Below are 27,371 nucleotides of genomic sequence, written 5' to 3' on the forward strand. Positions count from 1 at the left end.
GTGAGTGGGGAACAGGGAATGATGAAAGCTTGACAGAGATGGTACCTGAGTTGAGGTAACAGAATTCTGAGTGAGAGATAAGAAAAGAACACACATTCTAGGCATGAAGAATTGTTCGCAGGACCATAGAGAGGCAAGAGATGAATTGCTGAGTTCAGGGAACAGTTAGTAGTCCAGTCTGACTAAAATATAGACTGTGCAAAGGAGAGGAGTATGAAATAATGCTCAAAAGGTAAGTGAGAGTCAGATTGTGGAGGGCCTTGAATGTAGAGCTAGGGAGTTTATATTTTTAATCAGAAAAGGGGAATGACATTGTCACAACCATGACTGAGGAAAGCTATTTTGACAGCTCTGTGGAGAACAGACTGGAAAGGGGAGAGAATGGAGGCAGAGACAACACGAAGGAGGCTATCATGATAGCACAGGTGAGATATTACAAGGGCTCACACCAGAGTGGTAGTTATGGAAGGCTTCTTCCTCCTCTTTGTCAAGCCCAGCATTTGGGCATGAAATAGAAATACTATCTACCCACTCCCTCTCATGCCCAAGGTCTTCAAAGCTACCTGGCCATACCCCTGTTGGAGTGGACACTAATGAAGAGGTACTTCTGAATTAAAGCAATATATATATTACTTTATATATGTATACTATTTTTAAAATTTTATTTAATTTTTATTTATTTATTTAATTCCATTTAATAATGTTAATATATGTATATTACTCTCCATTTCCCTACCCTCTGAAAAAATAATGAAGGGATTTCTTATTTCTACTATAAATTTGAATGAACTTAAAATCTCTTGTATTTATTTCAGCTATGAGTCAATGATCATGATCCATTCCTCAACTATGTTTTATATTAAGATGGGATGTTAGTGACCTAGTGAGCAATAAATATATAATACATATGTTTAGTGTATATATATATATATATATATATATATAGATCTGTGTATTATGTGTGTACATATGTATGAGAAAGACTTTCTGCTATGTATATGTGTGCACATATACATGTATGTATGTATGTGCGTATACACACACACACACACACACACATATATATATTTATGAGAAAGGACTTTCTGCTTTGTATATTTTTTAAATCCTGGGCCTGTACATTTATTACCTCATGAAACCTGCTTCCAAAGGGCATAGTATGCCTTTGTAAGGAGACTGGATATAAATATAGCAGAAAGCAGAATATAAAAGACTGAGAAATTGGGTTGGAAATAGAATTACTGAAGTGCCAAGAAAAACAACCACTTACACAGCTCTTCTTATGTCCAAATGCTTTAGAAGTAGGGTCTCTATGCCTTAGCTAGTCTCCATTTTGCTCAAATGTCTTTGTGAAGCAACTTGTGCAAGGCCACAAAGAAATTATGCTAAAGCAAGGTTAGAATTATGGAGTTCTAGGCTTATGGGCCCAAGTTCAGTTCATGCCATTCAATCACATAATGAATACATTTATTCTAATTCTTTAAACTGTATTCTGAAGTTAACTTTGGGTGTTAATGTAACACTATGTTAAATTTAGATGAAAAAATTCAGTTAAATATAGTCTTGTAGTTAGTTTTAGATAATCTCATCTACATTTGAAGGTAATCAACTAGCATTTATTTAGGCGCCTTCTATGTGTCTGGGACTGCACTAAACACTGGGTAAAAGGATTAACCCAACACTCTTAAATTTCTATTGATTTGAAATACTTCACTGTTCGTTAATGTTTTTATTTTTCCTGATAACTCCTTCCACGCATTTGTCTACATAATTCATTTTAGATTGAAAGTTCCTAGAGAAAAGCAACTGTGTCTATGTAACCTTTCCTATTCAGTAGCGTATTACCTACAAATAGGCACTAAAGTAATGCCTTCTCATGACAATGGTGGGGTACAACTACGTGGCCCAGTGGATAGAACACCAGGGCCTAAAGACCTGAGTTCAAATGTGACCTCAGACACTTACCAGCTGTGTGACCCTGGCCAAGTAATTTCATCCTGTTTGCCTCTGTTTCCTCATCGGTAAAATGAGCTGGAGAGGGAAATGACAAAACCACTCCAGTATCCTTCTCAAGAAAACCACTAATGGGGTCACAAAGAGTCAGACACAACTGAAACGACTGAACAGCAACAATATGATGATGCTAAAAGGACCTACAGTTATATCCTCAAGTTGGCATATTCATTAAAGAAAGAATTAATCCAGTTTCTAGGTAAAAGAGAGCTTTGAATCCCAATTAAAAGGACAACAAAAAAGTAATGGAGGAGATTTAAATATGTTTTATTTCAAAATATGATTTAAAGGTTCCTTTGCATTATAAATTATTATAAATAAATCTTGAAATTGTTTAAATTTTAAAAATTTTATTAACAGGGACTAGCAGAGTCCTTACAGTATGAATACCATCAGTAACATTAAAGAAAAGCCCAATGAATGATCAAATGAAAGAAATAATACAAAGATAAGATTCTCACTTTCAAAATGGCTATTTCACCCATGGTAGCAAAATGCCCTGACAACAATTAATTAGCCGGCATCCGTTGTATGAGGAGGAAAAAATAAGATGAGTACAAGCGTGTGATAGTTCAATGTCCATAATGTTCTCATATTATATGCACTTATATCCTTCAGGTATAGTGCATTTAGGGACTTTGGATAGTTATAATATCCAAAAGGCTTAAAATGAATACAGTGTTTCCACCCTTTCTAAAAGTCAATAAGCAAGTACTTATAGAAGGCCTACTATATGTTTAACATTATTATTTAGACACTATGGAGGAAAGAAATCTAAAACATGGTTCCTGATTTCAAGGAAGTGAGAATTTAACTAAGGAGACAAAACTAGAACACAGGAAGAAACTACAGACTAATTAAATGTTACTAGACATACATGCCAAATTATGCCCTCTTATTTTAAAAAATTCTAAAATAAAACCTCCAAAGATGTCCATTATTTCCACTTCAGCAGCCAGTTTCTCTTGATTGATAACAATCAGATCCAGAAAATAAGTCACTTCATTGCTTCCCCTATCTTTTGAAACAGAATTTATCATCAAAATAAGTCAACTAATCATTAGTTGCTCTTCTTTTGTCATAGCAAGAGAACTGTAGCAAATATCTGGATAAGTGAAGTCTTCTGTCACTTCTGTATCATGCCTCTTCCAGACTTGTTATGTATTTTGAAACCTCATCTAGTTTCCTCTTTCTATCCAGATGGTCTGTTGTATATTCCAATAACAACATCACTTATTTTTGCTTACAATGATCTTCACACAGATGCTTTCTATCGTGCTTCCTTTATTCTGGTTCCTGGATTTTCTCATGAGTATATCTTCCTAGTGTGCAATGCTATTATGGCCTCCACCTTCCCTTTTTCTTACCATTCTACAGCCAATCCAATTACAGATCTCATCCCATCAAGCCTAAATGATAGCATTTGCTTCACTAAATTAGGATCTCTCATTCATCTTGCCTGTTACCTATAATTGGTATATTTGTGTACAGCCACTGAAGTAATGTGAAATAATGTATTGAGTGTTAAACTTGGAATCATAAGAAGAGTTTTTTAATCCCATCTCAGATAATTACTAGATGGGTGAACATCAGCAAACTGCTTAACTCTCACTGCCTTAGTTTCTTCATTAGTTAAATGGTGATAATACTTGTAGTACCTACTATATAAAACTACTGTGATGAAAGTGTTCTGTAAACCTTAAAGTACCAAACAAATGTTATTACTACTGTCTATTTTCTTGAATTTTATTTCCATTGAATTTGTGGGTGTTTCTACTTCTATTCTTCCTACATATTACCTACCATCTGTGTTACCTACCTCGGTAAATATAAATAGAGAATATTCTTCCTCTCCCTCCACACTTTAGTCCAAAATCCTTTTGTCTGGATTTGCAAGTCACCAGGCAAATACATTTTTACTACCTCTTACGTATATTCTTCTATCCTTCATCAACAACCCATCATTCCCAAATTTTAAGCCATAATCAAGATGTCCAGAATCCATCTGTAGACAGCACCTTCTTAATCAGCTGTCCATTTCCCAAAGTGGTCTCTCTCTTCTGAAGCTCTTGTTTTCAATCAGCAGCAATGCTGAAAATACCACCTAAAATCTTCAGTTTCTTGCCAAAGACATCATAATCTTAATTGTGTGGCACTGATAATAACATAATCAGAAAGAGGAAAGCAGGACAGGCTAATATATTCAGATAAGGCTTCATGGGGAAAGTAGACTTTGAGCCAAGCCTTAAAGAACAGGGAAGGGGTGGATATGTGGGAGGTAGGAAAAATGGCACTAACGGGGTGGGAAGTGGTGGGAGGAAATAGCATTTGCAAATGTACTGGGTAGGAATGATGTGTGCAGGGACAGTGAAGAAAGAGGCATGACTAAAGCACAAGTTGTGTGTTAGGAAATGGGGAAAGAAAAGTTGAATAAGTAGGATGAGACCAAACTAAACAGGGCCTTGAAAGAAAAAGTGATTACAAGGACAGAGAAAATGGTAGGTTTAGGTAAGGATGGAGGCAATTGGTGATGTCTGGCTTACACCAGAAGAGTTAATTCAGGACATCAAAATTCTAATGCAATCCTTGCTAGCTGACTTTAAGTGACTCAACTGGCTCAGGTTTAAATAGGGATAATTACCATCTAACCACCAAAAGTGTTGTTAGTGTTAAATTCCAGTGGCTAAAAGACCCCCAACTAAGGCCCAAACCAGATTAAAATGTTTAACAAAATAAATGAAAGTACAATACAACATAGATAATGTTAATTTGTCATTTTCTAAGTCAATATGCAGCTCATAGGGATCTGTTTCTATTTGAGTTCACACTACTGTTGCAAGGAATAATGATTTAAATTATTTTAAAAAGCAATGAGCTATTATTTGAAACAAAGATCTTATATAAATGCAAAGTATTACTATTGATATGATAAAGTATTCTGGAAGAATAAAATATATATATATATATATATATATATATATATATATAAATATATGTCTGTATTTACACACATTATATATACATACACACACACACACTTGTGTGTGTGTGTGTGTGTGTGTGTGTGTGTGTGTATAGATATAGATATAAATGGCATTAAACATTAGGGAAATGGAATAAAGTGTCAAGGCAGTGAAGTTTATAAACTTACTCCTTACCTTAATGCCAGTTTCATGAAACATTACTTAAAATTGTAAATGTTTCTATAAAATACAAAAACATGTCCTTCATTTTCAAAAGGGATTATATATCATTTTAAAATGGCACTACTGGGTTTCATGTACTAGTATGGCCATTAAAAACTAAAAATGAATAAATTTTTTTTAGCAACATGCATAACAAATCAGGTCTGTCTTTTGGTTTATGTTTGCAGAAATGATTTGTAAAATATAAGCTCTACCACTAGATATGCTGTGTGACTCCTGGCAAATCTCTGCATCTCGGTTTCCTCACTGAAAATTTAGAGCATCAGATGAAATAATCTCCATTGTCATTTCCAGTTCACATTTTGTGATGTTGTTTCTTAGCCTCCTCAGTAGATCCAACTCACCTCCCTTCTCCACCTTTCAAATTGCTACATGCCAGACAAAAATGCATACTGAATAAAGAACATGGCTATGACACCTTCCTGTGTTTCGAAGGTCCAGGTCTCCCTTTATGTACACAAGTGATAAAAATGTCTTGGTTAATCAGAAAAAATGCAGAATACTGAACTGGTACATCCTTAAACTCAGCTGTAAAAATAAAAGCAATTATAACTGGATATTTTAATAAAGCTTTAACTCTACTGGTAATAGAAAATGGCTCAGAAAATGACTATTCTAACACAACTGACTAGACCAGAAAGACGTCAAGGATACTGGCAAATTTCTTCACGGGAAGAAGAAAAGATGGAGGAAGAAGGGAAGGAAGGAAGGAAGGAAGGAAGGAAGGAAGGAAGGAAGGAAGGAAGGAAGGAAGGAAGGAAGGAAGGAAGGAAGGAAGGAAGGAAGGAAGGAAGGAAGGAAGGAAGGAAGGAACGAAGGAAAAAGCATTTATTAAGGGCCTACTACGTGCCTGGCACTATGCTATGTTACAATTATTATTTCATTTAATCTTCAAAATAAACCTGAGAGGCAGATGCTATTATTATCCCGGTTTATAGTTGAGAAAACTGAGGCAGGCAGACATTAAATGACTTGCCCAGGTTCACACAAATAAGTAAGCCATAGAGCTTACATAAGTGTCAGAGGCTGCCTTTGAACCCAAGTCTTCCATCCTCCAGGCCTAGTGATCTATCTATCCATGACACTACACAGTTGCCTCTGAGCACTCCGGGCACAGGGGACAGCCAGTACAAATGCACAAAGTTAGGCTATAGAGTTTGGTGATTAAGGAATATCAAGTCAGTCAGTGCAACAGTATCATAGAGCAAAAGGAAGGGAATAGGACATAACAAGATGGGAAAGATAGGAAAAGGCAAAGTTGTAAAAGGTTTTAAATGCCACATAGAGTGTTTTATTTTTGATCCTGGAGGTAATAGGACCCAGCTAGAGAAGAAAAGTGACATGGTCAGAACTTCATTTTAGAACAATCATTTTTGACAGTTGAATGAAGGATGCAGTGAAAGATACTGGAGAAATGGCGACCAATCAGAAGGTTCCTGCAGTAGTCTAGGTGACAGGTGATGAGGGCCTATACTAGGGTGGTAGCTGCATGAGCAAAAAGAAGGCGACATATAGGAGAGATGGTATCATTCATTGAGAAGCATCTAATAAGCACCTAATACATGCCTGGATGTTGCAAAGGTAAAAACAATAAGATCTGATAACAAATTGGTTATGTGTGTGTGTGTGTGTGTGTGTGTGTGTGAGACTATTCTGTTCCAAAAGCCATAATTCTCAGTTCCTCTGGGTTGCATAATCACAGAATGCCAAAATTAGATAGGACCTCGGAGACTCTCTAATCTAACCATGGCATCTTCATCACACTGGACAATATATTTATAATGTAACATATATATTACATGTGTATCATAATAAAAGTTTCCCTCATGTAGGTCACATGTGTATATTGTACATGTTTACATTTATGACCTCATGTATATATAATCTCACATGATTACTGTACATATATAGAATATATGGTGCTCTAAATGTATAACATATACATGGGTGCATTATATAGTCTCTCATATGAGACCACTTGTGTGTATATATGCATACATACGTATAAAAGTTTATATGGGTGTATACATAACATGAGAAAATATCTATATATCATAACTGTATGTTAGAATATGATACATTATATACATGTCATATTACATCTCTATATATTCTGCTTATGTACATATATTCTCAAGTGACATCATATATGTATATATGTATGCATAGAAATATCTATAATCTCACATGAGAAAACATATAATATATATTCATATACAGCCAGTTCTTGCTTAATGTAAGTGGACTATTCCGTAGACCTCCCCTTCCTCTCACAGGGCAACTACAATGCCTGGGACCCCTGAAGCTGGAGTGACTTCAGTGTCCAGAGCAGAGGACTCTGGGCACAGGGCCACACTGATGTGGTTGCCTCTGCTGCTCCCACCACTGCTGCCAGGGTGCTGGAGCTAGAGCCCAGGCCATTCAGGTCCTGCTGTCTGCTGGGGATTTGAATTTGTATAATGCGAATTTATTGGGGGAAAGAGGGCAGTGTAGTACCTCACATGAGACAACATAGAAAACATATGATACATATGCATAATATATGTATATGTGTAACATGTGTAATCATATATTTTATATATTCTCTCATGGTAGGCCATATGTATACTACATCATAACAGACATGTATCATATATACATATATAACACAATAATATTTAACAATATTTTATGACATGCAGGTATAATATATATGATGCATTACGTATATACATAGATATGGCCTCCCATGAGAGAACATATAATACGTAATAGACATATGTGTACATACACACACACAAGACAGAATGGAAATGGCAATGATAAGAAACGTAACCAGCTCAAGAACTGTTTTCATCTCTTTGCAAGAATCAGTAAGAAACACTTGCATGATGTGAATAGAAAAGCAACTTACAACTAGCATATATTTGTCTGGTTAATCAACATTCATTAAACATCTACTACGCACTGTGCACTGTACAAGATCCAAAGATTAAATAAAACATTTTTTTCCCTCACAGAGCTTCAAATACAGAAGGTGTTGGGAAAGGTGAAAAAGAACTATAGATATGGTTAATGATATGAGTAAAGTTTGTAACAACCAATATTTTTGAGCATTATTTAGATATAGGACAAAGTATAAAGATTCAGTTTGAACCCACAGCACAACAATCTAAAGTTCAAATATTGAAGTTTCTGCTACTCTGACTACCGTAAATTATTTTTTCAGATTACAGAAAACACCACATTAATGACTAAAAGTGACTATTAAATCCTCAACTTTTAGCTACTCTTAATCTGAAAAATATCCTTAAATTTTATATAACATCTATATAAACTTCAGAGGTAATGTATTAAGTCCAGTATTGCACAGGATGCACAAGTAAACAAAGGGCTCTGTACAGAGATATCACAGAAAGTAAAGTGATTTTGATTAGTAATGCCAAGTCATTTGAAAAAGTAAGTAGTTGGCAATTCAGCTTCACATACAATCTTCCTTTTTTGTTTTACTATATATGGAAATGCTCATTTTAGTTGATGGTGAGTTCAAAAAAATTTTTTTAATTTAAATGGTAAATAACAACAACTTATTCTACATTTGCGAAGATGACAGCACCTACTTACCATTGCTAGGACACATATTTTGATTTTGTTTTTTCCCTGATGATTGATAACTTTTTGCTGATCTTTTGACAATCGCAACAATTAATACAACAGACATTTACATAGAGATTTAGAGCAAAGTGCTTTACAAATATCTTATTTGGGTCTTGCAACAAACCTGCACAGCAAGTAGAATTACATTCATTTCTTAAGTAATGAAACAGGATTAGCTGAAGGGGCTTGCCTGTAGTTACAACCAGTAATCCAGGAGAGGGGATTCAAACCCAGGTTCTCCCTCATCCCAAATCCAGCACTGCTTCCTTCCAAGGCACCTTGCTGCTTCTGTACCCCTACTAGCAGGCATCTGCAAGATTAGGAGTATAGTTTATGACTAATGAACAGAGGTAAGCTAATTATCCTTATGAAGATCAAACCAAATTTTGCCCTCATTGCTCCAATGCTTTCATCTACTGTTTTCAAACCTCCTTCAATGTGTTACAAAGCAATAAAGCTTGCTGCCATGATAGAAGATCCCAACATTCTCTAAACTGTTAATCTACACCTCCAACCTCAAACACTTAAATTCTACAGATTACATATACCCTGAATGATACGTAATTGTTAGTCTCCGCATATGCACACACACTCACAAATATCCTCCCCTTTAACCTCCCTTATAATCAGTATTTCCTTCTATTCTCTAGCTCAATTCAGGTTATAAACAACAACAAAAATAAACGAAGAGATCCAGGGTATTATGGCAAAGCAAGAATGTACTATCTTCATGAGACATTTCATAGCATATACTCTAATTGTGTCAAACAATAAACTACGACTACTACAACTAGCTATGCCTCACTCTACAATTTAAAAAGGATTCTCTGAACATTATCTCATTTAATACTAACCATAACACCATTCTATAGGTAATGGCAGGCATTAGCCCCATTTTACAGAAGAAAAAACTGAGGCTCATAGGGTAACTTGCCAATTGTCACACATTGAGTGACAGAGGTTAGTGTTATTTCCATTATACCACAATGCTTAAAAGTTGCCTTTGCTCACATGAATGTACTCTATCTAAGCTGGCTAGTAAGCAAACACTTTTTTCCCTCTGACTCTAAAAACAGATTGAAAACATTTACTATGGCAATGATGGATGTTATAACACTAAAATATTCCTGAAGAGCTTTTAGAGCTTGGTATTATTATTTCAGCAAAAGATTCCCTCCACTTAGCTCTCCTTCTTTCCCATTTTAAAAAGCAATGTGGTTATTTTCAAGAAAACCTGGAATCCAAACTTACAACTTAGGAGTCATCTTGGACTCCTCATTATCTCTCACCCTCCATATACAATCTGTTGCAAAGGCCTGTCAATTCCACACTTACAATATCTCTCAAACATGCCCCCTTCTCTCCTCTAACACTGCAAATCCTCTAGTGTAGACCTCTATCACCTCATGCCTATACTGTTGCAATAACCTGCTGGTGGGTCTGCCAAATTTCTCCCTACTCCAGTCCATCCTCATTCAGCTGCCAAAGTAATTCTCTTTAAATATAGGTCTGATCATGTCACCCCTCTCCCCATATACTCAATAAACTCCAGCAGCTCCCTAACACTCCAGAATGAAATACAAAATCCTCTGTTTTGTATTCAAATGCCTTCATAAACTAGCCTTATCTCTAGCTTTCCAGTCTTTTTATACCTTAGACACTCTGCCTCCGCCCCAATTTACTCTTCAACCCAGTGACACCAGCCATTTAGCTATTCCTCAGACAAGACACTCCATCTTTTGGCTCTGTGCATTTACTCTGGCTGTCCCCATGTTCTCTCTCCAATATCTCAGCTTCCTGCTTCCTTCAAATCCAGCTAAAATCCCACCTTCTACAAGAAACCTTTCCCAATCCCTCTTAATTCTGTCTTCCTTCTGTTGGTTATTTCCTAATTATTCTATATGTAGTATCTCTGTACATTTTTTTTTTTGCATGTAGTCTCTTCCCTTAAATTGTGAGCTCTCAATGGAAATGTCTTTTGCCTTTCTTTGCATCCTCCGGCACTTAACACAGTACCTGGCATATATTAGGCATTTAATCAATGCTTATTGACTACCTGAATCTAGTCATACTTCCACTACTTCTAGTACATGACCTTGTACGAGCCACTTAATTTCTCTGAGCCCGAGTTTCCTCATCTGCAAGACAGGGAAAATAATAACTCTACAACCTACCTCACAAAGTTGTTGGGAGGAAAGCCCCTGATAATCCTTAAAAGTGCTATATGTAAATTATTATTATTATTATTGCAGAATCACTCTCCTCCATAAGGTGTCAATAAATCCAACAACCACAACATATAAAAGGTTGTTGTGAGGATCAAATGAGAACAGGTAATGTTCAAGAGCTCTGAAAAATAAAAACCACTATATAATGTAAGATATTATTATTCTGTTTAACAGGAATAAGCTGAAATATCAAACTTCACCAGGAGTCACCACACCTATGTATTCCAACTAGAATATTTTTTAAAATTTGGTCTTCAGGTTTAATAAAACTGAATAGTTCACTACTAATCCCAAGTTTCTCAGTTCAATATTCTGCTAAATGAAATAATCTGAAACAAATTACTTGGTAAGTAATTATGTCCAGTAATGTTTTCCTGTAACAAACTCCCTTTTCTGAAGGCCTTCTACTATTAGCCATTAAGTAATTACCTTCAATGTTCTACAAAATCTGCCATTTCAGTATGGCATCATAAACCTGTTTCACCATATCAGGAGCACTCAATAAGCAGTTGCTGACTGAGTATCAGGGTACTTCATAACTTCTAGCTCATTGTAAAAAAAAAAAAAGCCTTCATGAAACTAACAGGCTGTATCCTGAGTATTAAACAATATATTTTCTTTTGCTTAGTGTGGCCAAATAGCAGTTTAATCAACTACATTAAAAAATGGATTATTTGTTAAAGATACTGTTTTGCTTCTTTAATTACACTTGAAAAATAACCTATGTGCCAATAGCATACGCTTTAGTAGTGTGAAAGCATGTTAACAGTAAAACCAAACTTGGATTGACTATCAGATTTCTGGGGAATTTTCCATTCTAATCCTCAAATAAATAAGAGAAAGCTATTTATTTCTCTTTGACAACCAAGCTGGATGTGCCTGTTAAAGAAGAACAGCAGTGAATCACTGTTCCCCTATTAGTCACCCCTAAGCACAAAATGCATTGGTTTCTCTTTTCTTTGCTGTAACACCAAATACTTTTTAAAAGGTCCTACTCTTCTGAATGCCACCAAACATGTACCTTCTCCTTCAGCTCAAATATATTTTGCATGACCTTACATGAATTGCTTAGATAAAAGCCTTTTTTCTTCTGCTTTTGTTATTTTAAAGTGCAGATGCATTTGAGTCATTTTCTCCTTTTGTTTCATATCCTTAAGATCCAAAGCTTCAAAGACAGAATGTCAGCATGCAGTCGATTTATGACTGAACTCTTGAAGAGACACTGAAGAATTACCTTGTCAATCACCCCAAGGACTCTGAAGGCCTTCAGTTCCTCGGCAGGGCTCCTTAGGTTCCAAGAGGGCCTTGAACTTAGTGATCCTGGAGGCTAATGGAAGATATCAAAGATTATACATCAATCAGGGTGGTACTTGAAGGAAGACTGCCTGCTGAAGCAAATGCCAGACTGAAGGAAACTAAATTTATCATAAATCAGAGAGAGGGAAGATGAAAGGAGAAGTTTCTGTTTGTCCTTAATGCAAAAAAAAAAAAAAGTTGCAAGTAAATAAATCAGGTAACATTGAAAACAAAATTTTAAAAAAGAAAAATTAATGAGTTGATATAGTTTCTAAAGCTATAATCCAATTCTGGAGTGTACAGCTATAATGAAACTTTGTAACAAATGGATCAGGGGCCCAATATTCAATCACAGCCTTACAATTTATCCCAAACATCACAGCAGTAATTTAGAGGTAAAATGTAAACAACAATTTACTAATATAGCTATCTGGGGAGGAAATTCAACATATGCCCTACTCACTCTATCATACAGCTGGAGTCCTATAATGACACTTAGCATAAATATCCTCCTTCATAAAGCACAGCCTCTAGAGTACCCTCTTAGGAAGAGAGGGCAGCTAGGTGGTGCAGTAGATAGAGTGCTAAACCTGAAGTCATCAAGACTCATCTTGCCAGTTCAAACCTGGCCTCAGACACTTACTAGTTTTGTGACCCTCAACAAGTCCCTTACTCCTGTATGCCTTAGTTTCGTCATATGTAAAACAAGCTGGAAAAGTAAATGACAAGCCTCTCCACTATCTTTGCCAAAAAACCCCAAAAGGGATCACAAAAAGTTGGATGCTCCTGAAAAATGACTGAACAACAAAAATTTAGGAAAAGAGTGCTTCATTATTAGTCCTCAAATTAAAATAACGAAGCTGTGAAGGATAACTGAGTGTTGTGGCTGCTCATCAAGAATATGCATAAACTGTTAACTTAAGAAGTCAGAGAATGAAATGTTCTAATTGACCAAACCTAAGGAAAGTAATTTCTTTTCTCTGGGTCTCGGCGTCCTCACGTATAAAATAAGGGGGTCAGAAAGTAAAGGATAACAAACACCTGTCCTGCATGTTGCTCTAGCGCCCATGTAATGTCAAGATTTAAAAGAAGGTTCTTTTTGGTTTTAAATATTTTGATACTTATTTCAACATAATTAGTTTCCTTTGTAATCCTATATATTTTCTTCTATGCATTTAAAATCATTATTCTGAGAAAAGATCCATAGCTTTCACCAGATTGCCAAAAATTGGAAGGAATGTCCCACTTTAACAGAACTGTAGATCCAGTGAAGTGCTGTCAATACTTCAAACTCCAAGCACCTCAACTGGCCTCTGCACCAGAGGACAAAACCCATTGCAGTACCAATCAAATACTTACTGAGTACCTGCTGGGTACAAAGCATTATGTTTGACACAAAGCCAAGTAAGACCCAATAATTGCCTTCAAGGAAGGTATCTATTTGAGAAGATAAGATGCAAAGTACAAATAATTGTTAGACAGTTAAGTGCTAAGAGGTCAGAAGACTCAAAATTACTGTGGGATGAAGTGATCTAGAAAAGCCTCAGGGAGGAGATGGGGAAGTTCAATAGGAGAAGGAGGAGCTGTAGAGCAATTAATCTTTATCGATTTTTTCCTCTTTCAAGGAAGGCACAGAATACACTGTCTCCTTTCTCTTTCCTCTCTTAATATTCTTCAGAATGAAGTAAGAACTAGTAAAATTCAGAACTATTTCTTTTTTCCTTCCTATTCTGTAACAAGACTGAAATAAGAGAAAATCAGGTAAAAGGTACAGTTGTGAGTAGGTGTTTCTCATTAGGTTCTTAAAGGGTGCTCAGGTTTTAGAAGATGATGATGATGATGATGATAATGAAACAATTTATGTAGTGCTTTAAGGTTTACAAAGCATCTTACAAAAATTTTCATGTTTTCTCTTATAACAACCCTGAGAGATAGGTGCTATTATTATCCCCATTTTATAGATGCAGAAACTAAAGTAATTAAATAATAACTAACATACACATGTATGTGTATATATATTTACACATAAACATATATGCATGTGTACATACACACATATATACATATACACACTTACTATGTGCCAGGCACTGTGCTAAGCACTTTACAAATATCGTCTCATTCGATCTTCACAACTAGGACATAGGTGCAATTATACAGTGCCCATTTTACAGATGAGAAATGAATGCAGACAGAGGTTAGTGACTTGCCCAGGGTCACACAGCTACTAAGGGCTTGAGGCTGGATTTAAACTTGGGCCTTCCTGATTCCAGTTCCAGCATTCTATCCACTGAACCACCTAGCTGCCTCTAGACTGGTAAAGAGGGAGTGGAAGGTGAGGAGACATACTTCAGACAGAGGAAATATGCAAAGTCAAAAGAGCAGTATCCAAGCTGAGTTAGATGAGCAAAGAGCATGAGCACAGTGTTTTGGAGACCTGTCTGGCTTGAGAAGGGGGTTCAGGTTGGGAAACACTGGGAGATAAGGCTATGGAAGGCCATGTTATGGTCCAGGCCAGAAAATACAAACTTTATACTACAGGTAACAGAAAACCACTGAAAGTTTTTGAGCAAAGTACGGAATGATATCATGAAAAATTATTTAGAAAGATTACTCTAAAGCCATGGATAGTGGTGCATATCTGTAATCCCTACTGCTGGGGAGGCTAAGGCTGGTCCATCATTTGAACTTGCTTTTGACTCCAGGAACATCATTCCTCTCCCAGGAAAAATTTACCACCTGAAATCAAATCATCATAAAGATTAATTATGATTTGAGACTCAAAACCTCCTCAGCAGCCTCAGTTTCCTCATCCCACTAACTAGAGGGCTAGAGAGCAAAGCAGTAAACCCTTCCCAAAGTCTCCCTTTTGACAGGGTTCAGAATTTTACAGCTAATTTCATTTCCCACTGACAGCTCTCCACAAACATCCTGCCCCACTCTAGGTACCCCCTAGCTACTATTTTAGCTTCTTTTTGTGTATTATCTTGCCTCATTAGATTGTCCTGGAGGGCAGAAATTGTCTCTCCTTTTCTTATTTGTATCCCCAGTCTTAATACAGTGGCTGGGTACACAGTACACACTTAATAAATGTTTATTGACTACTGACTTGAGCTTGAAAGCTCTGGGCCAGAGTTAACACTGCTGCTTATTAGGTATTCACACCAAGTCTGATGGATATGGAAAACGCCAAAACTCCCATGCCAATCAGCAATCAGACTGGGCATGTGAATGGCCACTGTATGTCAGCATGGGCAAGATGAGGAGACCCAGTCTCCCTCCCCCCAAAAAAAAATGAATATGGAAATAGTATGGAGAATACACTGGAGTCAGTCAGTCAAGAAACATTTATTAAGTTCCTACTTTGGTCACGTTCTTTTTCTTGCTTTTTAGCAATACAGAAATATGTTTTGCATGACTTCACAAGTATAATAGGTATTAAATTGCTTGCCTTCTCAATGGGTGAGGGGGGAGAGAATTTAGAACAAAAATATGAATGTTAAAAATAAACAAACCACTGAATGAATGAATGAATGAATGACTGAATGAATGATAGGGGGCAAGGAGGAGGGAGAAGTGGCTCCTACTATGTGACAAACCAGAGCACTGACAGTTTATGTCATCTTCTGATCACAAGGTATTATTTTTGTATTTTCAGAGCTCCACGTTAGAAAAATGAACAACAAAAAGAACACAAGTAATATCATCATAAAGAAACTTATGCTTTTTTCTTTATACACAGGGCTTATACTGAATATATATTTTTTCCAATTGGAATAAAGAACCATACATTTGTAGAGATTTTACAGAATTTTTAGGGAATTTATCTCAAATTGAATTTCTTTATTTTTTAAGTTGAGAAACTTGAGTCCTGGAGAAGTTAAATAACGTACCCAAAGTCAGAGTCTGGTACCCAAGACAGCACTAGAATCCAGGTCTCCTGGCTGCTACTTCCCAACTCTCGCTGTACCACAAGAGAGCTTAGTAAGCAAGGATGAAGATTAAAAAATAAGACATGTCATCCGCTCAGCAAATACAATGGAATTCTATCATATTTTAACCTATGTTACAGAAAGGAGTATATGTAATAAATACATTTTGGCTCTCATTCGAGTCTATTGTTATTCCTAACCAAAATTTTTATTTTATTAATGAAAAAAAGTGAAATTGTCTAATTTGAGGTATAGGCAAACAGACAGCACAACTGGGAGACACAAATAATGCCACAGCAGTGAAAAAAAAAAAACAATACATACCACTATAGCAACACGCACAGAAAGAATAAATAAGTGGGTATTTATTATAACAACATGAACAGAAGGAACAAATCAATAAGCATTTATTAAGAGGTTAATGGATGCAAAGCACTGTGCTAAGAGTTGGGGATACAAAATGAAAAGCAAGACAGTGGGGACACACACAGGGTAAAGGTAAAAGGCTAGAGTAGAATGTACTATATGCTTCTGCTGAAGTAAAAAAAGCAGGGGTAGCAATCCTGATCTCAGACAAAGAAAAGAAAAAACAGATCTTATTAAAAGAGATAAGGAAGAATACTACATCCTGCTAAAAGGCACTATAGTCAATGAAGTAATATCATTACTAAACATATATGCACCAAGTAGTATAGCATCCAAATTCTTAGAGGAGAAGTTTAGGGAGTTACAGGAAGAAACAGACAGCAAAACTATACTAGTGGGGAACCTCAACCTCCCCTTCTCTGAACTAGATAAATCTAACCACAAAATAAAGAAGAAGTTAAGGAGGTGAACAGAATTTTAGAAAAGTTAGATATGGTAGACCTCTGGAGAAAACTGAATGGTGATAGGGAGGAATATAGTTTTTCTCCATGGTACATGGTACATACACAAAAACTGACATTGTATAAGGGTATAAAAACCTCACAATCCAATGCAGAAAGGCAGAAATATTAAATGCATCCTTTTCAGATCATGATGCAATAAAAATTATACATAATAAAAGGCCACGGAAAGATAGTCTAAAAATTCATTGGAAACTAAATAATCTAATCCTAAAGAATGAATGGGTCAAACAACAAATCACAAAACAATCAATAACTTCATTCAATTGAATGACAATAATGAGACAACCAAAACTTATGGGATGCTGCCAAAGCAGTTTTTAGGGGAAGTTTTATATTTCTAAATGCTTACGTGAATAAAATAGAGAAAGAGGAGCTCAATGAATTGGGCGTGCAAATAAAAAAAGAAACTAGAAAAAGAACAAATGAAAAATCCTCAGTTTAATACCAAATTAGAAATACTGAAAACCAAAGGAGAGATTAATAAAATTTAAATTAGGAAAACTATCGAATAAATAAAACTAAGAGCTGGTTTTATGGAAAAAAACAATAAAATGATAAACTTTTGGTCAATTTAATTAAAAAAAAAAAAGAAAGAAGAAGGGGGAGAGAGAGAGAAAGAGGGAATGAGTGTCTGTCTTCAGCTGTAAACACTATGTAATTATAATGACCAAGCCTGGCCCTGGAGAAAAGTTGACATGTTCCTCATATAACATACACTGTCAGACACAGATAATGCTTGGTTGGCTGAACTGTTCTTTTTTCATTTTCTTTTTTAATCTCTGGTACAAGAAGATTCACTGGGTAAAAGATGAAGTAGGGGCTATAATCAGAAATTAAGTGATATAAAAACAAAAGGCATTGATAGAAATATTACTGCAGCATTTATTCACAAACAAGAGAAGTATGCAAGTAATTCACAAATTCCATACATAAACTGTATTTTCCATTCAGACTTCACGATTGGATTCATTTATATATTGGACAACTACTCTATTTTTATCCCCAAAATTTAACTCTTTTACTGTCATTCTTTATGTATTTTGAATTTTTGTGCTAAAAATAGCATGAAAAACTATTTCTGGCTTTTTCTAGAATGTTACCTTTTCTATATAATTTCCCAGGCCACTCAATATCAACCTCAGGTGAAACAAAACCAACTGTCTCTTTCAATACTACTTTTCAATTTCACTTCAAACAACTCTTTTACTTTTAGCTAAAACCTGCTCCTTCTACTGTTCTCAGGGCCATTTAATATAGAAAAGAAAAGGGAGAAGACTCTTCTAACACTTTCTGCTCCCTTTTTTGGAAATCTCTTGGTGGATAGGAAATTTGGGACTATTTAGGGCTCCTACAATTACAAAGCCTAAAAGTTTCTTCAATGCTTGATGCCAATGGATCAATGCTGTAAAAACTGAAACTGAAATGTGAAAAAATTAAACTAAAAAGAAGGACAAAATAAGTTGTTTTTTAGGTTGATGACACGTTTGTTCCAAGGAATTTGGTTTGGGTTTTTTTTTCCTCTAATGGGGTAGGAGGGAGAGAAAATAGATTTCTGTCAATTAAAAACATCATACTTTAAAAGAATACAAACAGAGACTACAATATCACCTATAAAATGCAGAGTTTGTACCAGATGTTCTCTAAGTGCTTCAAGCTTCCTTCTTGCCTCCAAATTTATGATTCTGTGAAACCTGTGCATACCAATGAGTTGGAAATAATACTTCCTTTGACAATGAAAAACACAACATTTTGTCATTAGAAAGAATCTTAGAAATCAATTAATGCATAAACTCCTTTTTTTTTTAAATGAGAGACCTCAAGACACAATCTTGTGTGCCCATGAAAACAACTGTGGCCATTAAGACCTGAAGAAAAAAGAAAAAGTTCAAAAGGAAATTAGGCAGGAGGTCTAATGAAACAGGGCAGCTGGGTGGTACAGTGGATGAAGTTCCAGACCTGGACTCAGGAAGACTCAACTTCTTGAGTTCAAATCTGGCCTCAATTTCTATCTGAGTGACCCTGGGCAAGTCACTTAACCCTGTTAGCTCCAGTTACCTCATTTGTAAAATGAGCTGGAGATGGACATGGCAAACCACTCCAGCATCTTGGCCAAGAAAACCTCAAATGGGGTCAACAAAGAGTCAAACATGACTGAAAAATGATTGAACAACAAGTAATGAAAACCAAATGATGACTAGAGAGGAAATTCATCTCGTCACTTCTCTCCTAACAGTAAAAAAAAAAACCCTACTATAGACCCCCAATTCCTAGCATTGAACACCCTCTCTTCCTACTGCTTCCCCTCTTTTATCATTTTCCAAACTCATCTCTCATTGCCCCCAACATGCCCTTTTCACCCTAAGTCAACCTTCTGTCTTCCATCCATATTTCATTTATTGTTGCTGCAGTGCCACCCTCCCATTGGGAAAGCTCTCCCTTCTCTTCTCCATCAACCCACACTCTTCACCCTTTCCAGAGCTGACTCACAACTCACCTCTTCTGGGAAGATTTCCCGAACTAACCATCCTGCACTCTACTCTGATCTATCCTTTATTGCAGACTCCTTCAATATTTATGCCATTTTATTTCAGATTTGCTTGTATATTTTCTGTAATTATAACACTGCTCTTTTGTGAAATCTTGCTTGACTTTCTATACGCACAAAACTACTTTTCTCTAAAGAGGACTTCTCCAATTTTCAGATCATTAAGACATGCTACTTCTAAAAAACAACTGAGTCAAAACCCCCAGATATAAAATTTTTTGTCCTAGTCTCCCAGTACTAGCTTGATTAAGTACAACTCTACCAATCTATTTGATTTCCATTAGAACCTATGTTTGAGAGGAAATGTGAAGTATCTGCTGTAAGTTAGGCTTTATACTACCTCTAATAACAGGTGGAATCTAACATAAACCCTGGAGTTGGTAGTTAAATTAACAATACGTAAATGTAGCATAGGAGCATAACTAGGGATAAATAATAAATGTGTGCAGAGATAGGCAGAAAAATAATTTTAGCAACCTGATGATTCTATAAAATTATATGCAACGTGTCTTTTGTCTTATGTGATTTCAGCTTAGGATCTATATGCACTGTTGTCATTACTGACTTGGATAAAGGAATTGAAAGCACATACATCAATCTTGCTTTTCAACTTTGCAAATGACACAAAATTAGGTTGAATGGCAAAGCCAGAAGACATAAAGAAGTTAAATTAAAATTAAATTAAATGGGTCCCTCTTAGAAAGCAGAATAAAAAGATGAGAGAGTTATTTTCATTGTGTACTCAAAGAAAGTGAGAGACATCATTTCATAGGATACTTGGTAAAGTCCCTTGCACAGACGCAAAACAAGACTGATCAAAAGCACCTAAAGAAAGTCCAAGAAAGGGGCGGCTAGGTGGCACAACACATAAAACACTAGCCCTGGAGTCAGGAGGACCTGAGTTCAAATCCAGGCTCAGACACACAGCATTCACTAGCTGTGTGACCTTAGGCAAGTCATTTAACCCCAACTGCCTCACAAAAAAAAAGTCCAACAAAAGTAAACATGGTACAAAACAATTTAATTTAAACTTCCACTTCATCCAATTTTAGAGAAAGAAATAAAAAATTCTACCTGGGATGACACTCCATCACCAAGGGGTGGTTTTAAATAAAAACTAGAGAGCTGCTCAGCACGCATTAGATACTCCGCTGTCCGTTTCTTGACTGCTTCTCGACGAGTGGGACTTGACTCACCTAAGATATAATAAAGAAAATTTGTGCTATGATACAATAAATTCTAGATGTAAATATATAATGTGGTTAGATAATACTATTTTTAGCATTATCATACCTAATGTCGTGTTGATTTGAATACTGGCATTTCAAATGTGTCTCTGTGTCTATGTGTCCATGTTTATTAAATAGCATTAAGAATACACAAGTAGGGAGGTGGAGCAAAGATGTCAGAGTAAAGTCAAGGACTTTCCTGAGTGCTCCCAAATTCCCCTCCAAACAACTTTAAAATAATACCTCAACACAAATTTTAGAGCCACAGAACCCAGAAAAAGGTCAGGGTGAAACAATTTTGCACCCGAAGACAACTTAGAAGGTTGGCAGGAAAAGTCTGTCTCACTGGAGTCAGAGTACAGAGCAGTCCAATGCAGGACCCACCCTGGCAAAGCAGTAGGAGGCCTTGGAGGTGACTGAATTGGCAGCAATGACTTCCAGAGCTCTCAGCCACAGACGGCAATGGGGTTGGACAGGGGTGAGAAGGAGATTAAGGCAATCCTCTGCTAGCACTGGGTACAGGACTCTGTCACATTGCTCATACATGGTTCCAGGTCACAGTCCCAGAGGGAGAAGAAGCATTAGCACACTACAACTTGCAGGCAGGGACCCTGGTCACAGTGCCAGCTAAGAAAAGAGTGTTGTGGTTGCTCACAAATCAGAGCACAGGCCAGAAAGGCAGTAACCACACCTCTTCTTATAACACACCACCTTTGAGTAGCTAAAAATTTATGAGCCTCCAGAACTAGTTCTAAAAACAGCAGCATGAAAAATCTGAGGCTTGGGACAGTGCCTCCTGAAATCCAGGAGCAGAGTTCAACTTTCACATAAAGTTAAAAGCCAAGAGACAGACTGAGGAAATGAGCAAAGAAGGACAGAGAAGAGAGGAGAGGAGGGGAGGGGAGGGGAGGGGAGGAAAGGACCACAGAAAGCTACTAAGGTGACAGGGAAAATCAAAACACAAACTCAGAAGAAAACAACAAAGTCAAATCCGCTAAAAGACTTAAAGAAAAATGTAAATTGGTCTCAGGCCACCCCCCCCAAAAAAAAAGACTTCCTAGAAGAACTTATAAAGGATTTTAAAAATCAAATGTAAGAGGTAGAGGAAAAATTGTAAAAAGAAATGAGAATGATGGAAGCAAATCATGAAAAAAAAGAGTCAACAGCTTGGTAAAGGAGGCCCAAAAAAAAAAATACTGAAGAAAATAACACTTAAAAAAAAAAACAAAAAAGACCAATGGTTTAAAAAAAGAAAAAGGGCACAAAAATCCACCAAAGAGAATTCTTTTTTTTTTGGGGGGGGGGAGGTTGATACAAATTTATTTATTTTTAGTTTTCAATATTCACTTCCACAAGTTTTTGAGTTCCAAATTTCTCACCCCTCCTCCCACCCCAAGATGGCATGCATTCTGAATATCCCTTGCCCTGGTCTGCCTTCTCTTCTATCTCTCCCCCTCTCCCTTCTCTTATCCCCTTCCCCTTCTATTTTCCTCTAGGGCAGGATAGACTTCTGTACCCCATTTCCTGTATTTCTTATTTCACAGTAGCATGTGAAAACATTTTTTTTAAAACATATGTTTTTAAAACTTTGAGTTTCAAATTTTCGCCCTTCCTCCCTCCCCACCCACCCTCACTGAAAAGGCAAGCGACTCAATATAGGTTGTACATGTGCAGTTATGCAAAACACTTCCTTAGTGGACATGTTGTGAAAAACTAACTGTATTTCCCTTAATCCTATCCTACCCTCCCATTTAGTCTATTCTTTCTTTTGACCCTGTCCCTCCTCAGAAGTATTTGCTTCTGATTACCCTCTTTCCCATTCTGCCCTCCTCTCTATCACCCCCCTGCTCTCTTGTCCCCTTCTCCCCCTATTTTCCTGTAGGGTAAGACAGATTTCCATACCCAATTGGATGTGTATGTTGTTCTCTCCTTAAGCCAAATCCTATGAGAATAAGCTTCCCTCATTCCCTCTCACCTTTCCCTGTTTCCCCTCCACTGTGAGAGACTTTTCTGTTTTTTTTTTGTGAGATAATTTACCCCATTCTACCTCTCCCTTTCTTCTTCTCCTACTATAATCCTCTCTCATCCCTTAATTTTATTCTCCAGATATGACCCCTTAATCTTCAACTCACCCTGTGCCCTCTATCTATCTATATATACATACATACAATTTTTTTTCCTTCAACTACCCTAATACTGACAAAGTTCTCATGAGTTACAAATATCATCTTTCCATGCAGGAACGTTAACAGTTCAATCTTAATAAGTCTCTTATGATTTCTCTTTCCTGTTTACCTCTTCATGTTCCACTGGAGTCCTGTATTTGAAAGTCAAATTTTCTATTCAGCTCTGGTTTTTTCATCAGGAATGCTTGAAAGTCCTCTATTTCACGGAATGACCATTTTTTCCCCTGAAGGATTATACTCAGTTTTGCTGAGTAGGTGACTCTTCGTTGTAAGCCTATCTCCTTTGCCCTCCAGAATATTATATTCCATGCCCTACGGTCCTTTAATGTAAAAAGCTGCTAAATCTTGTGTTATCCTGATTGTGTTTCCACAGTACTTGAATTGTTTCCTTCTGGCAGCTTGTAAGATTTTCTGCTTGACCTGGGAACTCTGGAATTTGGCCACAATATTCCTAGGAGTTTTCCTTTGAGGATCTCTTTCAGGAGGAGATCTGTGGATTCTTTCCATTTCTATTTTGCCCTCCGGTTCTATTATATCAGGGCAGTTTTCCTTGATAATTTCTTGAAAGATGATGTCTAGGCTCTTTTTTTGATCATGGCTTTCAGACAGTCCAATAATTTTTAAATTCTCTCTCCTGGATCTATTTTCCAGATCAGCTGTTTTTCCAATGAGATATTTCAGATCTTTCAAGGTGGTATGATAAGGGGCGAGGTGTTAACTCCTTTCCTGGCCTGTGACCACAAGTATTCCTTTCTGTCCCGTAACTGTGAGGAGGGGTTCCTCTTCACAGCCACTACAAGCTCCCCCACACCAGTGCTCCTCCTCACCCCAGCACTGCCGCCCAGAACTGTGACAGATCCACACATGGGCAAAGCAAGAGATTCCTGCCTCAGCACTGGCAAAGAGATCCCTGCAGTCCCTCTCTGGTCAGCCACTGGATTCCCCCTCAGTCTGTGGCCAGAAGCTCGGGAAGCAGCTGCACCCTCCCAGGGCCAGGCTCTTGGGGAATGAATCTGAGGCCCTGCCTTCCTTTCTTAGCACCGACAGAAACAGACTTTTCCCACTGACCTTCTAAGTTGTCTTTGGCATTTGTGGATTGAGGAGTCTGGAAACCTCCACAGGTGCCCACGATTCAGTCCTCTGAGGCCTGCTCCAGGTTTGCTGCAGCCTGCGCGCCCACGCTGTGCTGCGCTCCCAGCCCGGCGCAATACACCTTTCTGATCAATCATCCAGGTTGTCTTGGGCTGGAAATTTGTTTCACTCTGTCTTTTTGTGGGTTCTGCTGCTTCAGAATTTGTTTAGAGCCATTTTTTATGAGTATTTGGAGGGCTTTGGGGGAGAGCTCAGACAAGTCACTGCTTTCACTCTGCCATCTTGGCTCCGCCCACCACCCCAAAGAGAAGAATTCTTTAAAAAGCAGAATTGGTGAAATGTGAAAATATACAAAAATTCACTGAAGAAAAAAACTCATTAAAAAGTAAAACTGGCCAAATGGAAAAGAAGATACAAAAGCTCACTGAAGAAAATAATTCCTTAAAAATTAAAAGTGGAAAGTAGAAGCTAATGACTCCATGAGACAACAGGAAACAATAAAACAAAATCAAAAGAAAGAAAAAATAGAAGACAATGTGAAATATCTCATTGAAAAAAACTACTGACCTAGAAAACAGATCAAGGAGAGACAATTTAAAAATCATTGGCCTACCTAAAAGCAATGATCAAAAAAAGAGCCCAGACATCATAATTCAAGAAATTATTAAAGAAAACTGCCCTGATATCCCAGAACCAGAAGGTAAAACAGAAATTGAAAGAATTCATCAATCACTTCCTGAAAGAAATCCCCAAAGTGAAAGCTCCCAGGAATACTACAGCCAAATTCCAGAGCTCCCAGCTCAAGGAGAAAATACTGCAAGCATCCAGAAAGTAACAAGTTAAACATCATGGTACCATGGTCAGGATCACACAAGATTTAGGAGTTTCTACAGTAACGGATCAGAGGGCTTGGAATATAATATTCCAGAGAGCAAGAATCACCTGCCCTGCAAGGTTATACTAAGTATAACCCTTTAGGGGAAGACATTTAATGAAACAGAGGACTCTTAAGCATTCCTGATGAAAAGACCAGAGCTGAATAGAAAAATCTGACTTTCAAATATAAGACTCAAGAGAGGGATAAAAGGGTAAACAGGAAAGAGAAATCATAAGGGATTCAATAAGGTTAAATTGTTTGCATTCCTACATGAGAAGATGATATTTGTAACTCCTAACAATGTTATCATTATTGGGGCAGTTAGGAGTCTATGTAGACAGAGGGTACAGGTTTGAGTTGACTATGATAGGACAGATAACAAAATAAAATTAAGGGGTGAGAAAAAGGGATGTGCTGGGAGAAGAGGGAAGGGAAAGGTAGAAAGGGGTAAATTATCTGACATAAAAGAGGCATAAAAAAACTTTCAGAGTAGAGGGGAAGGGGGGGAAGAATAGACAACACTTGCACCTTACTCTCATAGGAATTGGTTCAAAAAGTTGGTTATAGAAATCTATCTTACCCTTGTAGCGAAGTAGGAGGGGAAGGGGATAAGAAGGAGTGAGGTGCTGATAGAAGGAAGGGCAGATTGGGGGAGGCAGTGGCAGAAGCAAAACACTTTTGAGGAGGGACAGGGCAAAAGGAGAGAAAAGGATAAATGAGGAAAAAAGAGAATGGAGGGAAATACACAGTAATCATAACTGAAAAAATTCAGCAAATTTCTCTTATAAAGGCCTCATTTCTCAAACATACAGGATACTGAGTCAAATTTATAAGAATATAAGTCATTCCCTAGTTGATCAATGGTCAAAAGATATAAACAGGCAGTTTTCAGACAAAGAAATCAAAGCTATTTATAATCATAAAAAAATTTGCTTTAAATCACTATTGATTAGAGAAATGCAAATTAAAACAACTCTGAAGTACCACCTTACATTGATCAGATTAACAGAAATTTACAGAAAAGGAAAACAACAAATATCAAAGGAGATGGGGAAAACTGAGACACTAAAATATTACTGGTAAAGTTGTGAACTGATCCAACCATTCTAGAGAACAATTTGGAACTACACCCAAAAGGCTTTATAAAACTTTACATACTCTTTGACCCAGCAATCCCACTACCAGGTTCATATCCCAAACAGATCCAAAAAAGGGGGGAGGGAGGACCTATTTGTACAAAAAAAAAATATTTATAGCAGCTTGTTGTGGTGGCAAAGAACTGGAAATTGAGAAGATACTCATCAATTGGAGAATGACAAAACAACTGTGGTATATGATTATGATGGAATACTATTGTGCTATAAGAAATGATGAGCATGATGCTTTTATAAAAACCTGGGAAGATTTATATGAACTGATGCAAAGTGAAGTGAGTAGAATCAGGAGCAAAATCAACTGTGAATGATTTAGCTATCCTCAGCAATACAATGATCTATGACAGTTCCAAAAGATTTATGATGAAAAATGCTATCCACCTCCAGAGAGAGAACTGATAGTCTGACTACAGATCAAAGCAAACATCTTTTACTTTATTTTTCTTGGGTTTTTGTTTTTTGTTTTGTTTAGTGGGGGAGGTCTATGTTTTCTTTCACAACGTGAATAATATATAAATGTTTTGCATGACTGTACACATATAACTTATGTCAAACTGCTTGCTTTCTCAATGAGGGGGAAGGAAGAGACAGAACAAGAGAATTTGGAACTCAAAATCCCAAAAAGCAAATGTTAAAAATTGTTTTTACATATAATAAGAAAAAAAAATTTTTAATAGACAAGTAGATCTAGAATTTAACAAGAAGAAAACAAGCTAGATTACCTTTGAAAAATTACAAAGTTCCTTTTATGATGCAAAACTTCTCCCTTCAACAAAGGCCCATCTTTTTTCTTATTGGTTGCTACATGCTAATTTTGATTACATGGCTATGAAACACTACAGGGTCTAATCTACACAATTAAAAATTAGCACCTCTCAGAGGGCAATGGAGAGGTGGTGTGGTGGGTATGAGTAGGCTAAAACATCTAATAAGAAACTATATGAAGAAATGGATGTCATCAAATAAACGTATGATCAAAAAATATGTACTGGTCATATTGTAAAAGCAAGAGCTATATCCCCAGTATATAAGGGATCAAATGACACAAATGGGCAACTTTCAGAAGACCTGCCAACTATAAATAACT

The 27,371-nt window shown here is 36.8% G+C and overlaps 1 protein-coding gene across 7 annotated transcripts in view; it reads right to left on the minus strand.

Annotated features, from left to right (window-relative positions):
* The window catches only part of RPS6KC1 (ribosomal protein S6 kinase C1), a 203,717-nt gene that overhangs the window by 81,501 nt on the left and 94,845 nt on the right, over positions 1-27,371 (minus strand). For 5 of the 7 annotated variants that reach the window (XM_021007814.2, XM_021007817.2, XM_021007818.2 and 2 more), the window contains 2 exons: positions 20,821-20,942; positions 12,318-12,410 (listed from right to left, as the gene is read on the minus strand). In XM_021007814.2, coding sequence (XP_020863473.1) covers positions 12,318-12,410; positions 20,821-20,942 — 215 coding nt within the window. Of the gene's footprint in view, positions 1-12,317; positions 12,411-14,993; positions 15,107-20,820; positions 20,943-27,371 lie in introns of those variants that run through there. The other 2 variants (XM_021007819.2, XM_021007820.2) reach the window with 2 other exon arrangements.

Source organism: Phascolarctos cinereus, unplaced genomic scaffold, assembly GCF_003287225.1.
Source record: "Phascolarctos cinereus isolate Bilbo 61053 unplaced genomic scaffold, phaCin_HiC Scaffold_5;HRSCAF=322, whole genome shotgun sequence".
Taxonomy (NCBI): domain Eukaryota; kingdom Metazoa; phylum Chordata; class Mammalia; order Diprotodontia; family Phascolarctidae; genus Phascolarctos; species Phascolarctos cinereus.